Source organism: Sarcophilus harrisii, chromosome 1 (assembly GCF_902635505.1).
Source record: "Sarcophilus harrisii chromosome 1, mSarHar1.11, whole genome shotgun sequence".
NCBI lineage: Eukaryota > Metazoa > Chordata > Mammalia > Dasyuromorphia > Dasyuridae > Sarcophilus > Sarcophilus harrisii.
This window is the reverse complement of record NC_045426.1, coordinates 330,364,223-330,378,901: the sequence shown is the minus strand read 5'-3', so window position 1 is coordinate 330,378,901 and position 14,679 is coordinate 330,364,223. Positions and strand designations below refer to the sequence as shown.

The 14,679-nt window shown below is 33.6% G+C and overlaps 1 protein-coding gene across 3 annotated transcripts in view; it reads left to right on the top strand.

Annotated features, from left to right (window-relative positions):
• Positions 1-13,760, top strand: part of ELP1 (elongator complex protein 1) — a 54,989-nt gene extending 41,229 nt beyond the window's left edge. For all 3 annotated transcript variants that reach the window (XM_031945547.1, XM_031945549.1, XM_023497693.2), the window contains 11 exons: positions 1,583-1,680; positions 1,967-2,168; positions 4,465-4,526; positions 6,957-7,019; positions 7,424-7,484; positions 8,337-8,450; positions 8,763-8,874; positions 9,995-10,122; positions 10,700-10,854; positions 12,937-13,015; positions 13,664-13,760. In XM_031945547.1, the coding sequence (XP_031801407.1) occupies positions 1,583-1,680; positions 1,967-2,168; positions 4,465-4,526; positions 6,957-7,019; positions 7,424-7,484; positions 8,337-8,450; positions 8,763-8,874; positions 9,995-10,122; positions 10,700-10,854; positions 12,937-13,015; positions 13,664-13,731 (1,142 nt within the window). In that variant the 3' untranslated portion in view covers positions 13,732-13,760. The remainder of the gene's footprint in view (positions 1-1,582; positions 1,681-1,966; positions 2,169-4,464; positions 4,527-6,956; positions 7,020-7,423; positions 7,485-8,336; positions 8,451-8,762; positions 8,875-9,994; positions 10,123-10,699; positions 10,855-12,936; positions 13,016-13,663) is intronic.
• The last annotated feature ends 919 nt before the right edge of the window (positions 13,761-14,679 follow it).

Below are 14,679 nucleotides of genomic sequence, written 5' to 3'. Positions count from 1 at the left end.
CAATAATAATTGTATGTATTACTTTACTCATTTAAAAGAATCATTCTGATAATCATTCTCTTTACCAATCTCCCTATAATTATATATGTAACTACATATAACAAGTCTGCCATAACACAAAAAAATGAGAGTCCCTGTTCTAAAATTTGAGCGAGTAGCCTGGGCTAATGAAAACCTTATTTAGTAATCAGGACTAATGTGGAAGTTTTTATAAAAGTGCTCAGTAAAAATTTAAGTACGACTTAATTTTACTCTAGTCTTCTAATATATTATGTGCTAGAAATCCCAGTACAACATTAATTGTTCAGTTGTGATTGAAGTATAATGCCATGAGCTTTAAGCAAATGTTAGAGCCTGACCTACTTAGAAGGAGGTTTCAAGAAGTTTGCAAGTTTCTAGAGAAAAAAATCACTCCCACTTTTGATAGGTTGTGATTCCTCATTGTCTCTTTCCATGCATCCCTCTTCCTTTAATAGCTCACATCAGGAATGAACAACCTATTAGGGAAAAGTAAGGAGCATGGCAATAGGCCACAATGACCAACTGACCCCTGGCTGAGGCTCCAAGAGCTTCTTATATATGGTCTCTTAAAGGTGTGAACTCAAAGGTTGACTCCTCCTCCGAGAGTGGGCTTGTGGGAGCTGTGACTTGTGAATTTCCTCCACTGAAGTTATGAATCTCACACTGAATCCTGACTTGTGAATCTCCAACGCTAATGTGTGAATTCTTAAAGGTGTGAACTCTGAACTAGAGAACTGCTAAGCAGGGTGCTAAAATTAGACAACTTACTTATCACTTTGTAAGAATCCTAACAGTATATAAGAAATTTTACTTAGAAAAGCTGCCCACCACCTTAATTGTACCCTGAAACAACCGAACCTGAAGCTTTCAGATGTGACCGTTGTAAGAAACCCTCACATTTGTTCCCAGTTGTTGTTTCTGAAGCAGTTCACTTGGAGGCTCACCTATAATGTATCCGTGTTTCATTTCTAGAGTAACTTCTGTGGTCAAACCTGTGGTTTTAAGGGTGAGGCCTCATTCTTCCCTTTATCTAACTTGAGCCTAGTCATGGAAAAGCCAATTTTATTTTTCATTGATTTATTCAGTAAACATTAATCAAAGGTATGATTAATGAGTACTTGTTAAAGCACAAGTTTTAATAGCTTAGCTGCACTCTTTTAGGATACTGTGTGTATGTGTGACTTAAACATCTGTGCTTATGTAATATACAAGTATGTGATATTCATACTATCAACACTCATATGTTTGAAATTGAATTTACATTCAGCACACTACCTTGAAATCTTATGGTAGATGAGCCATTTGAAGTGAGCTGTTTTACTCCAGTAAAATGAGTAAATCACCAAATGGCAAATCGATTCAATATAAGGAGAATGATCTATTAAAAAGTTTTCCACCAGGCTGCCCTTGAAGATAGTGAGGTCTGTAAACAGATGATAAAAAGCCATTTATTTCTCAGGGTTATTCTAAATGATATTACTAATTGGACAGTCGAACTAGATGATGTCTTATATCCCTTCTAATTCTAAATTCTTTATTTTAATTAATTCTATTTCCATAGGACCTGAGTATTTTCCAGAATGTTTAAACCTGATAAAGGACAAAAACTTATATAATGAAGCTCTGAAATTATATCCATCAAGTTCTCAACAATACAAGGTCAGTGATTTGTTATTCCAAAGTTTTGTTGAATTTGCAGTAGAATTATTTAGACTAGTATTATACCCAGTAACTCTGGGTTACCTAGGTAACTGTTCTTGACTTTGAGGTTTATCTTTAAGCTGTTTAGACATATTATCATCCTAAATAAGTGGTATTATATATTATATCACACACACACACACACACACACACACACATATGAATGACCAAACCTGTCTGTATTGGGGCTATTTTATTGATACTGGAATTTTTGTAATCTCATTTACCCTTAAATTTGCTTTAGGATATCAGTAGTGTGTATGGGGAACACCTGAAGCAAAAGAATCTTTTTGAACAAGCAGGACTGGTATTTGCCCGCTCTGGTGCTTATGAGAAAGCTTTGGATGCTTTTGTGACCAGTGGCAGCTGGCAGCAAGCCTTCTGTATGGCAGCTCAACTAAACTATACCAATGACCAATTGGCTAGTCTGGGTAGAACTCTGTCAGGTAAGACTTGGTATTTATTTCATTTGTTCTGTATAACCCTTTTGTTTTTGTTATTTCTTTGATACATTTGTACATTCTTAATTTACTGTATCATATTTTAAGATAATTTACACAGCTCTCAATTAAATTGGGAATAGTAGAATATACCAATATGATTTCAGACAAAGCTAGTTTTTAATTTTGGAGATAAGATTGTAGATTGTGGAGTAAATGGAGAAATGACTCATAATAAACAGATTTTAAGAAGTGGTTTATTCGTAATGCATAAATAGGGAAGAGTAATACATCATTGGATCCAGGTGCTCGAGGAAAACTTGTTTTTACCCTAGCATAACAAGGAGATCCTTTCCACTCACTGTTTTGTTCATAATACTCTGGTTAGGAAGCACTATTACAGTCATACACTGTAACAGTCATACAGTAAACAAGTCCTTGAATAGCAAAGAAATAGTGTTCCACTTGTATCTTGTAGTTGCCTTTCTGCCAAATTCATCCTCCTTATCACCCTCATCTTTGTCTATTCAGTCCCTATTTTAGACTTCTTTCCTATCCATTTATTCACTTTTTAATCATTCATTGGTTTTGTATTCTCTCATTTCCAAATGTGAGCCACTGAATCTATGGATAGTTTAACAACTACCAAGTGCAGTAATTCAGCATCCTAATCTATAAGTCATATATTTGGCTACAAAAATAAAATTTCTTTCAGTCTTATTGGTAGTTTTATATATATATATATATATAAAATCAGTATATGAAAGAATTCTTGGTAGTACAGAATTGCAAGCCAACAAAGGCCAACAAATGTAGAATTCTAGGGCCAAATGGCTTATGTGTTCTTCAGTTTTTGCCATATTTTATTGTTGTCATACCTGGAGGAAGCATCAGTTTCCTTAGACTATACATAGTAAAGAGATGGCTTGCAAGCACCATGGAGGCATGTAGATATAAGAGAAGACAATGTTAAAATACAGCTTCAATGTTTCTGTAAGTAGCCAGTAATCTTTTCAACATGCTAAAGTTTCTTTGTAGGAGTAGTTAGAGACACTGAAATTTGCTTGTTTTTTGACCGTATAATAGAGCAATTAGACTTCCCTTTTCCTTCTGACAGTTCCTGTGTTTTGCTTGGGTATCTCTCTTCCAGTGGCCTCAGGCATTCTAAAGATCTCCTTCTGCTTTTAATTTTCTGCTGCTGAGCCATAGAGCTCAACTTGAGCCACAAAGGTCATCTTAACCTGAGCCCTACGTTAAAACAGCCCCAGGTTATCAGAATTTAAATATTCCTCTGCCAGCTTCTCCTTGGGATCCTGGCAGCCTGTTTTTTTCCTAGATACAAGAAATTCTTTTTCACATGAAGCAAGATGATGAAATTTTTAGCCATGTAGGAATTTAGATAGAAAGATATTTCCTAAATTTTTCAAAAATGTTTTGCATGTCTAAGCTGCTGAGTGATTTAGAGATATTTCCTACAGAGTTTGTCTTTCACATTTTGAGCATTTTCTCATTCTTCATGAATGTTGGATTTCTTCTGTCCAGATTTACTATCCTCTGTTCATTTTCTCTCCTGTGTAACTTTTAATTAGGCTCTTATATTGATCCAGGCATTGTGTTTTATATTCCTTTCTCTGGCTTTTTCTCCTATATTGGTTGAGAGAAGTAATCATAATGGAAACACAAACTGCAGGTTAATGTCTCAATTCAGACAAACTGCAAAGTTTAACTTGGTTCTGTTTTGTCACTTAGATCTTTTTCTGCTAAAATAATAGGTAAATATTATGCTACAGGGGAACCATTCTCATTGTTTGGGAAAGCTCTAAAGTGTTTGCATAATTAACATTTGAGTACAATTCATTTGCTGATCCTTTATATATAAAAAATTTTTTCTTCATAAAATGTGTTAATCTGTTCAAATACAAAATTCCTTCTATTTTTTTCTTGCTTTGATTCAGTGAGTCTCCATGTTTTAAGAAGTAAAGTTGCCCTTAATTAAATTAACTGTGTTTAGAATATTTTTCTCCAGATTCGCTATTTTTTAATATTGTTTAGGATTGTCCTTAGATTCATAAGACCTTGTTAAAACACCATCCTAAAGAGGTATTCTTCTGCACATTTTCATGATCCAACTTCAGTTGGTTGAAGATTAAAATATCTCTTTTCCAACATTAAAGCAAGTATGAATTAAATGCTTACTATTAAAAGTATTCTGAAGGAGTTTTTAGGAATCTCTTGACAAATCTGTTATTGACATCCTTTTCCTACAGGAAAACTAGCTGTCATTGACATCCTTTTCTTACAGGAAAATTAGCAGAGCAGAGGAAACTCAGTGATGCAGCCCAAGTTTTGGAGCAGTATGCTCAGGTAAAATCTCTTTTCTTTTTTTCATATTAACTTCTTTCACCAAAAAGCTGTGGCATAGTGGATAGAGTGCTGGATCTAGTCAGAAAAACCTGCACCCAAATTTGGCCTCCAAGACTTACTAGTTATGTGCCCTTGGGCAAGTCGCTTAACCCTATTTGCCTCAGTTTCCTCATCTGTAAAATGAGCTAGAGAAATAAATGGCAAGAAAACCCTAAACTGGATCGTGAAGATTTGGACACAACTAAGATGACTGAATAACAACAAAAGTTGCTCTGATTATCTCTTTTAATTAGGTCTGTTATTGCTTTTAATTTATCTGAGATTATTATTGTTATCCTTCCTTTTTATTTTAACTTCATCTGAAGCATAATAGATTCTGTTCCATCTCCTTATTTTAACTGTCGGTGTATCTTTCTGTATCAAATGTATCTCTTGTGAAAAAAAAAAAGTTTACATACATACATAGTGAGAGTTGGATTCCAGTTTCTTATCCTTCTGTTTACTTACCACTTTCATTTTATAGGTAAATTCATTCCATTAACATTTACAGTTATGATTATTAACTATGTATTTCCTGCCATCCTATTTTAATTTAATTTTTCTTTTTTTATTCTATCTCTTCTCACAAGTCTGTTTTGCTTTAACCACTGCCTCCTTTAAAAAACATCCTCCCTTTTATCACACACACTCCCTCCCCCGGCTCACACACACTCCTTTCTGTTATCTCCCTCTCCTCCTAAAGTCATTGAGGATGTTAAGAGATTATAAAGTAACAGCTATCAAAACCATTTGATTAAAAAATTAAGAAGTAGTTCAGTGGAATATAGTAGACAAGGAAGAAGCAGAAACAGTAGAATTCCAGATCCCAGTGTTCAATAAACCCAAAAATATGAATTACCTAAGAAAAAAATCCTTATTTGATGAAAATTTAATGAGAAAATTGGAAAGCAATTTGAAAGAAATTGGCCTTATTCCATCTCTTATTATTCCACAATTCCAAAAAGTACATAACCTTAATATTAAAGATCATACTTAAAAAAAATTAGGAGAGAGACAGGTTTCCCAACTGTAGGCAGATATGTTCTTAGAAATAAGCGATAATTACAAAAAATAATAAAGATGCAGATTTCAATTACATAAAATTGAAAAGGTTTTCACAAAGAAATTTATTGTGTGTAGGTTGAACAGAGGAGTGATCCAGTAAGGGGAAAAAAATCAAGTTTCTCAGATAAGGATTTGGTATCAAGATATATGGACAATTTAGATACACATAGATTTAGATAGGCATATCTATATCAAATGTCCCAAAAATCTTAATGAATGTATCATAAGAAAGTACTTTTTAAATGTAAAAACAAAAGCTATCAATAAGAAAGTGGTTTTTTTTTTTTTTTTTTTTTTTTTTTTTTTTTTTTTTAAATAGGGCATCTTGCTGGTCAGTTGATAGACAAAAGAGATAGAAAGAAGTTTGTATAAATGAATACTATGGTCTTAAAAAGAGGGAAAGGTATTGATATAGTGTAGGACTATGGATCAAGTTTGGATGAATATATTTACAACTCTTTTTGGGTACATCTGTAACATGTCAACTATGCTGAAGAAGTTGGAAAAGTGCAGAGAATTTAGAATCAGAACATCTGGATTTAAATCCTTCCTCAGATGTAATGGATGACCTTCTCCTTGCCTGGACTTCCTCAAGCTGAAATGACGAAATTGACTTGGTTATCTTAACAGCCTCATATGCTGTGATTCTAGCTTCTAAAGATCAGTACAGTTGTTAGGATAGCATGGGGTATTGTATTTTTTTGGATAACTTGGATTTTTTCCCAAAATGTCTAACATGGTATAGCAGAAAGAACATTAAATTTTGAACCAAGAAATATAGATTGTAATCCTGGCCCTACTGATTGACAGTTATGGGATTTTTAACTATTTTATTTAATCTCTCTTGACTATAAAATGAGGGCAGAGATACTTGCATTATCTTCTTCATCAGATTTAAGGATATAAAATGCTTTATAAACTATAAATGTTATTGCTTTCACATAACATTTATCATTCATTCTTACTTTTGCTGGAGCAAATGGTAGTAAATCCCGTTGTATAGTCAGAGAAGTGTGAATTAAATCAGTGTGAGCCAGTGGGTGATCTGGAAGTGAAGCCCAGTACTTCTGCTTCCTAATGCCATACTGGCTCCCAATCCAGTGTTCTCTGTTGAGGAATAGAAAACAATTTAAATAACATTTAAGATAATAAAAAGCAATTAAGAACTCTAGTTTATGTTGCTTTTCAAATGAAGGTAAAGGCTGATCTGGCTTGATTATTAAATTTTGTCTATTTCTTAATTTCACTTATTTTAACATTTTTGAAAACTATTAAATATTAGGGATTTTCCATAAATGATTACCTTATCTTTTATTTCCTTGTCAGGACTATGAAGAAGCTATACTGTTGCTATTAGAAGGAGCTGCTTGGGAAGAAGCACTACGACTGGTAAGAGGATTTTCAGACTGATTTTTGATGGACATTGAATTAAGGTAGTGAAAGTGGCAAGAAAGTCATCTGAAATCTTTCATCTACTGATGTCAACTAGTAAGCTCATGCTCTTAGACTGAGAGTTTGAGGAAATAGATTTAGATATGACTCATTTTTTTTTCTTTCATTATAAATATTGAAATGAGCTCAGCTCTAATGTAATATATATTTATATTTGGTCTGAAGTTAGTAAATTTTACTTTTCTTAGCTTTTTTTGAACCTAGTACTTGAAGCTGCCATTTAGTAAGTCACTGGAAAAGATGTTCACTTTCTAAAATGAGCTATTCCTAAATATTTATTTATCCTTGGAGGAGGCCTGTTCACATTGTTCCTGTTATTATTGTTGAGTTTTTGCTTTTAGGTTCACAAATACAACCGACTTGACATCATAGAGACTAATATTAAACCTTCCATTTTAGAAGGTGAGTATTTGATTTTATTAAATTTGGACTCATGCTTTAAAATGTTTAATTTGAAACAAAGAGGAAAGGGCTTGAGAGGTCCTGACCATTGTCTTTTCCAGTGCTATCACACTGGAGAGTGGAACACAACAGAGCACTGGACTTTGAGTCAGAAACACCCAAGTTCAAGTTCAAATCTGGCATCAAACATTTGCTAGATGTGTGACCTTGGGCAAGTCACTTATCCTTGTTTGCCTCAGTCTGCTCCTCAGTAGAATTACTCCCTATCTCCCAGGGTTGATAGGAATCAAATGACTTAATGTTTGTAAGGCACTAGGTCAGTCTTAAAGCACTATATAGAATGTTTCAAAACTCTTAGTTGTAGTTTTAAGTCATTATTTTATGTCTCAGTCTTAGAAATCTCAAGAATTTTTTCAGTCTCTTCCTTGCATTATTTAGCATGATTGGTCCTCCTTTTTCCTTTATTTTCAAGATACCATATTCTACTAGTTCTTACATCTTGGATGCCTTTCTTCTGTTCATTTTGATTAATTCTCTTATTGATACCTTAAGAAAAGTTTTCTCCCTAAGATTTGGTTGGATGATGAAATTATCTTTTTTTTAATTTCTATATCGATTTTGGTGCTTTTAATGGCTTGCAGACTGGGGGCTGGAACTTCACATTCCTTTTTTTCCGACTAAATTATAAGATGGTGTATTATGTTAGTGAGAATTCTTCTATCTTGGTTAGAAAACTTAAAACCCTTGTTTCTTCCTGGGTTCTAGTTGTTTTTTTTTTTTAACCTTTACTTGTGCCTCTTTGCCTTTAAAGCCATTCTAAAACTTTTTTTTTTTTTCCATTTTACCACATAGCCCAAAAAAACTACATGGTACTTATGGATTCTCAGACAGCCATTTTCACTCGCCATAGAAAGCGTTTCCTGGTGGTTCGAGAACTAAAGGAGCAAGCACAACAAGGGAATCTGGGTAGGTGCTAAATGACTTAATTTGTATGATAAGGGTAACCCAAAGCAGAATAAGCAAAAGCTTATTCTGTCATTGTACCACATTATAATGTTAGAAAAATAATAAGTTATAGTGAATCTTTTATGGTCTTATTTAGTTTTAAAGTGAACTTTTATGGCTTTTCTTATTTTTCCATTCCCTATCAAGTTTACCATAATTATCTTACCTTGTTAAATTAATATGTTTGGAAGGGAGACTCAAAAGTTAATGTATGCTTTTGTACATCTTTAACTCTGAATAAAAAAGATTTTGTTTATCCTTCTTCTCTTACAGATGATGATATGCCAAATGGCCAGGAGTCAGACCTCTTCTCTGAAACTAGCAGTATCATGAGTGGTAGTGACATGAGTGGCAGATATTCTCATAGTAACTCCAGGATATCTGCGTGTGTATACTGATTATTAAATAATTTGTTATATTCTTAGCACTGTGGTCTTCATACTATAAAATGCAAATATTTGGTATTTCTAGGACAGAAGTTACAATATGCAGTAGTGGAAAGAACCCCTCTTTTGATATCCTTAGTTACTATCTTGGTATTTAATTTCCCATTAGTTTTTCCCCCTATGTTTAATTGTTTGAAGATAATTTTATTGGGGAGGGGGGGGCAAAATTGTATTTAGTTCTGTTTTTTCTTCATTCCTATTATTGTCATCCGCCCAAAGATCACTTTGTTCTTCCAGTAGAGATTAAAAAAAAAAAAAAAAAAACACTTTAAAAAGTCTTTAGAATTCACTTAAAGCTGCTGTTGGATGAATTTAAATATTTTAATAGTATTTTATGGGATCTTTATTCTTTTACATTTTTCCATAGTTATCTGACCTTGCATCAATTTATTTGATCAATAAATGCCTCCCTGTTCAGAAACTTTAGTCCTTTAATCATTTCCCTCTTGTGGGCCATATCGGAATCATTATTGTTTGTCTCAACAGAATTTCTTTCTTGAGATCATCTCATCTCTTTGAAACTAACTTCCCTTTAAGAATCATAGGCTTTGAGATAGGACCTTTTTTGTGAAAGCTGCTCTCCCTGAGCCTAAGATTTGGGTTGGACTTTGCCTCCTTTTATCTATTTATCCTCCTTTTATCTGTTACACAATTAATACAATTATGTAGCCACTTCTCCCTCCAGAGTTTCATCATTTCTAGTTTTGCAACTCTTGACATACACACACTTGTATGTCAAGGGACAGGGAGGCAGCAAGATGCATAAGACCTAAATCTGAATTTGCCCTACCATATATTCTTACATAATTTTGGGGAAATGACTAAACTTCTGTTGGCCTCAATTTTATCATCTCAAAAAAGAATCTGGCTAGATGACTTAAAGGTCTTTTCCAATTCGAAATCTCCATATTTAAATATCCTTTTGGCAATTTCTTCCTTAATAGTAGTTCTCAGTCATTTATAGATTGATCAGTACCATCCCATCCTACTCAGGTTCTCTGACTCTCCATTGAGAAGTTCTCTTTTTTGAAAATAATTCTCAAATTATTTTCCTAATAGGAGGTCCTCCAAGAATCGCAGAAAAGCAGAAAGAAAGAAGCACAGCCTGAAAGAGGGGAGTCCCCTTGAAGACCTAGCCCTTTTGGAAGCCCTGAGTGAAGTGGTAAACAGCATTGAAAAACTGAAAGGTATATTCTTGATGCTTATGTGCCAAATACATTGGTTTATGTAGTAACTACTCCATCGGAGAAAAGTACTTAGTTTTATTGAACAGACTTATAGGCTGACAAGAAATTAATAATGGGCATGATGTCCCAGCCGTAAGAACAGGAGAACCTCCTGTTCTGTCCTGTACAAAGAAGGATCCGTTTCTGATTCCCCCCTGAAATGGCCCTGCCTTTGGAGTTAACATAGTCCATAGGAGATGCACATTTCAAAGCTATAAAGACGTCACCCTGGATTCCACAAATAGTAATCAAACTTTTTGATTGATCAAAATTATGAATTCTTAACACTACCACTGAATTAAAGGAAACTAGTAGAAGGGCAGAGTAAGCAATAGTATAACTTATTTCCCACGAAATAGAACCACTGAAAACTGCAGTTTGTTTTTTGGAGGAGAGGAATATTCTGTATGTATAGCTGTAGTGTATGATATTGATTTATGTTCCTTTTGGGAAAAAATAGTATTTTTTACTATTGTATTGAAGGAATTGAGGATGTAGTTCTTAGATCCTGATGATGTCTCAAATTTATTCTCCCTAGATGACATTTACCAGCTTTTAAAAGTACTCTTTCTCTTTGAGTATGATGAACAAGCAAGAGAGTTACAGAAAATGTTTGAGGATACTCTGCATCTGATGGAAAGTTCAATCCCAGAAATTTGGACACCTTCCCGCCAACAGAATCTAACTATTCCTGTAAGTTTCCACTAAATTGCATTTTTTTGTATTTAAACTTCCATTTTATAAGTAAGGGAACTTATGATTTGGTTATTTTCATTGAGTTACCAAAAATAAATTTGCTTGGATTTTTTTGGGGGGAGGGGGATTGGTAAACTGATGAATAAGCAAATTAAAATACAAGAAAATTTAACTAAGGCAACTCACAGATATAGGGACAGAATAATGAATGCCCTCACCTTTAAAAAGAAGATTCCACAACAAACAAAAAATGGGGTGCATAAATACTGTAACCCCAGAGACTTAAGAAATTTTTGGTTTTCTAACGTTTCGATATATTTTACTTCATTTGATCCTCACATAGATACCTTTTTAGGCTGGTAGGATAAGGACCTTTTGAATAAGAAATATAGGACCTTATAAATTAGAAAACTGAGGTTAAATGACCTACCTGGAACATATAGTGAATTACAAATTTAATAGACACCAGCCTGAACATTTCAAAAAAGGAAAAAAAAAAAAAGATTGTATGTGACTCAAAGATTTATCATAGTTTTTCACAGAATTTGATAGTTGAAAGGGATCATCTTTTCTCACTCTTATCCAAGAAGAATATCCCTTACATACACACATGGCATGTGGTCATCCAACCCCAGCTTGAAGACCTTCATAATAGAGGAACATGCCAACTTTTGAAGCCTACTCAATTTTTTGAACAGTTCTAATATTACTAGAAAGTTTTTCCTGACATTAAAGCATAATTTCTTTCTTTGCAACTCTTTTGGAGCTTAACAGAGTAAGTCTAATGCTTCTTCCATGTGACAACCCTTTAGTTTTTTTTAACACAATTAGGACATCCTGAGTCTTTTTTCAGGCTAAAGTTCTCCAGATCCTTCAACATGGTATACAGAGGGTCCCAAAAATCTTAGTGCAGTTTGAAGCTAAGCATAGCTTAAAGCTAAACTTAGAGCCTTACTAATTCTTGTGGAACCCTCTTATTTAATGAATGATCCTGCTTGCCATCCTATAGACAAATATTGTACTCACCATTGTGCTTCAACTGTAATGTCCAGAGCTGAATCCATTAATCCAGAGAAAGTGGTCTGAAGAAGGCCTCTTGACTTTACCTTTTTACATTGCTATTAGTCATTGATACATATTCTCTTGATTTTACTTTCCTCATCCTGCATTAGGTCATATAAGTATTCCATATATCTCTGAATTCTTTGTGTTCATCATTACATGGTGCAGGTTGGGATGGGGGGTAATCCAGACCAATAATCTTTGGTGGTGCAACTGATCCATGATTTTAGGTTTTATGGAATTGCTTGGGGGTATTCAGAGGCTAAGTGATTTGTCCCTAGTCACATAGCAAATATGTGTCCAAGGTGGACACAGGTTTTTCCTTACTTTGAGACCAGCTTTTTATCCAGTTTGCTCTGCTGTTTCACTAGGCCATGATAATCTTTTGCAATTCAGTTTGAGTTTTTGTTTGCTGTTAGATTTCAGCTCAATTTCTTCTCTTTTTCTTAAGTTGTTCATATGTTTGAATACCTACTTAGACTTGTCACCTAATGAAAGCCAAAATAAAATTATGTATGTGTTTTAAGTGATGATCTTCATGAGATTGCAACTTTGGGAGTAAATAAACCTGCTAGAAGTTTATAGGGTCTCTTTTTTCCCCCCTCATAGTTTTACTGAACTGATCTTCTCAGACACCAATCCAAATCTTTGCAACTCTGGAGGAAATAACCACACACTTATTTTTTATAATAAGCTTAAGTGTTGCGTCAATTGGTGAATTTCCAGCAAATTTTTTTTGCATACATTGTATACATACATAACAGGATTCAGATATCCTCAAAATCAAAGCTTTTTCCCCTAATGTAAGGTCTAAATAAGACCATTGGTGTACGAATCACAAATTCTTATTCTTTTGAGAATTGTGTGGCTATGCTAGCAAAGTGTATTAGAGAGGCCCTGTCCTTATTCATCTGGTAGATCCTTTGAATGCTGTAGACAATTTGCACCTAAAACAAAAAAAAAATTTTTTTCATTGAATGTATTAATGTATTGCCAATAATATTTCTTTCTGCTTAGGTTCTAGGTCCCAATTCAACTGCAAACAGCATCATGGCTTCCTATCGACAACAAAAGGCTTCAGCTCCTGTATTCCAAGGTTAGTTCTTCAAAAGAATATGGATATGTTAGTAAACTGAAGAAAAAACTTTGTCATTCTAAGTTTCTAGTCACTTCTCATAAATTCTTAATTTTAAGTTGATAGAAATGTGTATTTAGCATTCAAGTCAAATTCCACTGTAGCAGTCTTGAGGATCATTAAGAGTATTTCATATTCCTATTAGAATTTGATTGTATTAAATTTGACAGAGCGTAAGCTATTAGCTGAAAACCTCATTAAATCAAGATTTTACATGGAATCTGATCAAAATGATGTCAATGACCCTAACGTTATGTTGCCTCCTGAATTTGGATACAATGACAGGAAACTGGAAAAATAACCCTAAGTGAGTAGGATAGAAAGAGAACAAAATCTCAGTCCCACTACCAAGTTTTCTACGTGAATCACTTAAATGAATATTTTCTTTCCATTGTATATATGTAAGGGAAGTAATGTGTAGTTACCAAGAGCATCAAGTGTAACAATTTCTGATAATAGAAAAAAAAATCACAATTCTTTTTTTTTCTGTTAATATAATAAATGTGGAATTTCAGGGATCTTGGGTTCATTTTAACATATAATTATACCTTCTTCCATTATAGATGTTTTCTTCTTATCAGATTTTTTTTCATTTTCCTTTTTTTCCAGATGCAGAACTTTTTATACCTCCAAAGATCAATAAAACTATCCAGTGGAAACTGAACCTTCTAGAATAATATTGATGCCATTTGGAAGTGCTCTAAGGGTGAATAACATTATTTTAAATTCATCTCAGTCTTTTCCTATACCAATCTTGAGATCTTAATATTTGAACCTTGGAGAATGTGAGAGGAATATCCTCTGAAATACAATTACTTTTTGGGTCAGACCTTAAAATTTTTTTCAGAGTACTCATCTCTTTAGTGTCTTATGCTAAGCTTCTCATTTTTAAAACAGACTTCAGTCTGTATATAGTATCAGTTACAAGTACCTCACTCCTAAAAAGTTAATGAATACTTTTTAATGCAGGAGTTAGGACTAGCTTCTCTTCTCACTACACTTTAATACACAGTGGCAAATTACTTAAGCTTTTGTATGTAATTTTCTCATCTTTAAAATGAGAATGATTCCTGTCTTCCCCCCTCACAAGTGTGCTGTGAGGGCAAATGACTTCATGCCAATCATATGCTTTAAGTTCTTGGCGAAAGGGAATATATATATGAAAAATAAGCTATTAGTAGTCATACTACCAAGTTACTAAAGCATAATAAGTTTTATGGTTCCATTGAATTTTTAAATTTTCCTATTTATCAATTTTCACATAGTTTGCAGTTGTTACTTTGATGAAAATTACAGGTTATACCTCAACAAATCATGAGCTTCAGGATGTTGAGTTTTTTTCTGCTATAGTTGGTTGTGAACTATGTGAACTATTTTTACTGCCTTGATACTTAATGCTAATGAGAGCAGTGTTAGAAGATTAACTCAAATTGAAATGCCTATAAAATAGTTATATTTAGAACAGAATTTAACAGAATATCTACATGGCATAGATAATGTAACAATAACTCCTGGTTTCCCCAAGATTCTTTGTTAATATGTTAGGTAGAGTTTCAGATACTACTTTGTTTTGATTATTGGTGTTCTGATTTTCATTCCATTCTTTTTGACAAATAGATTTTTAA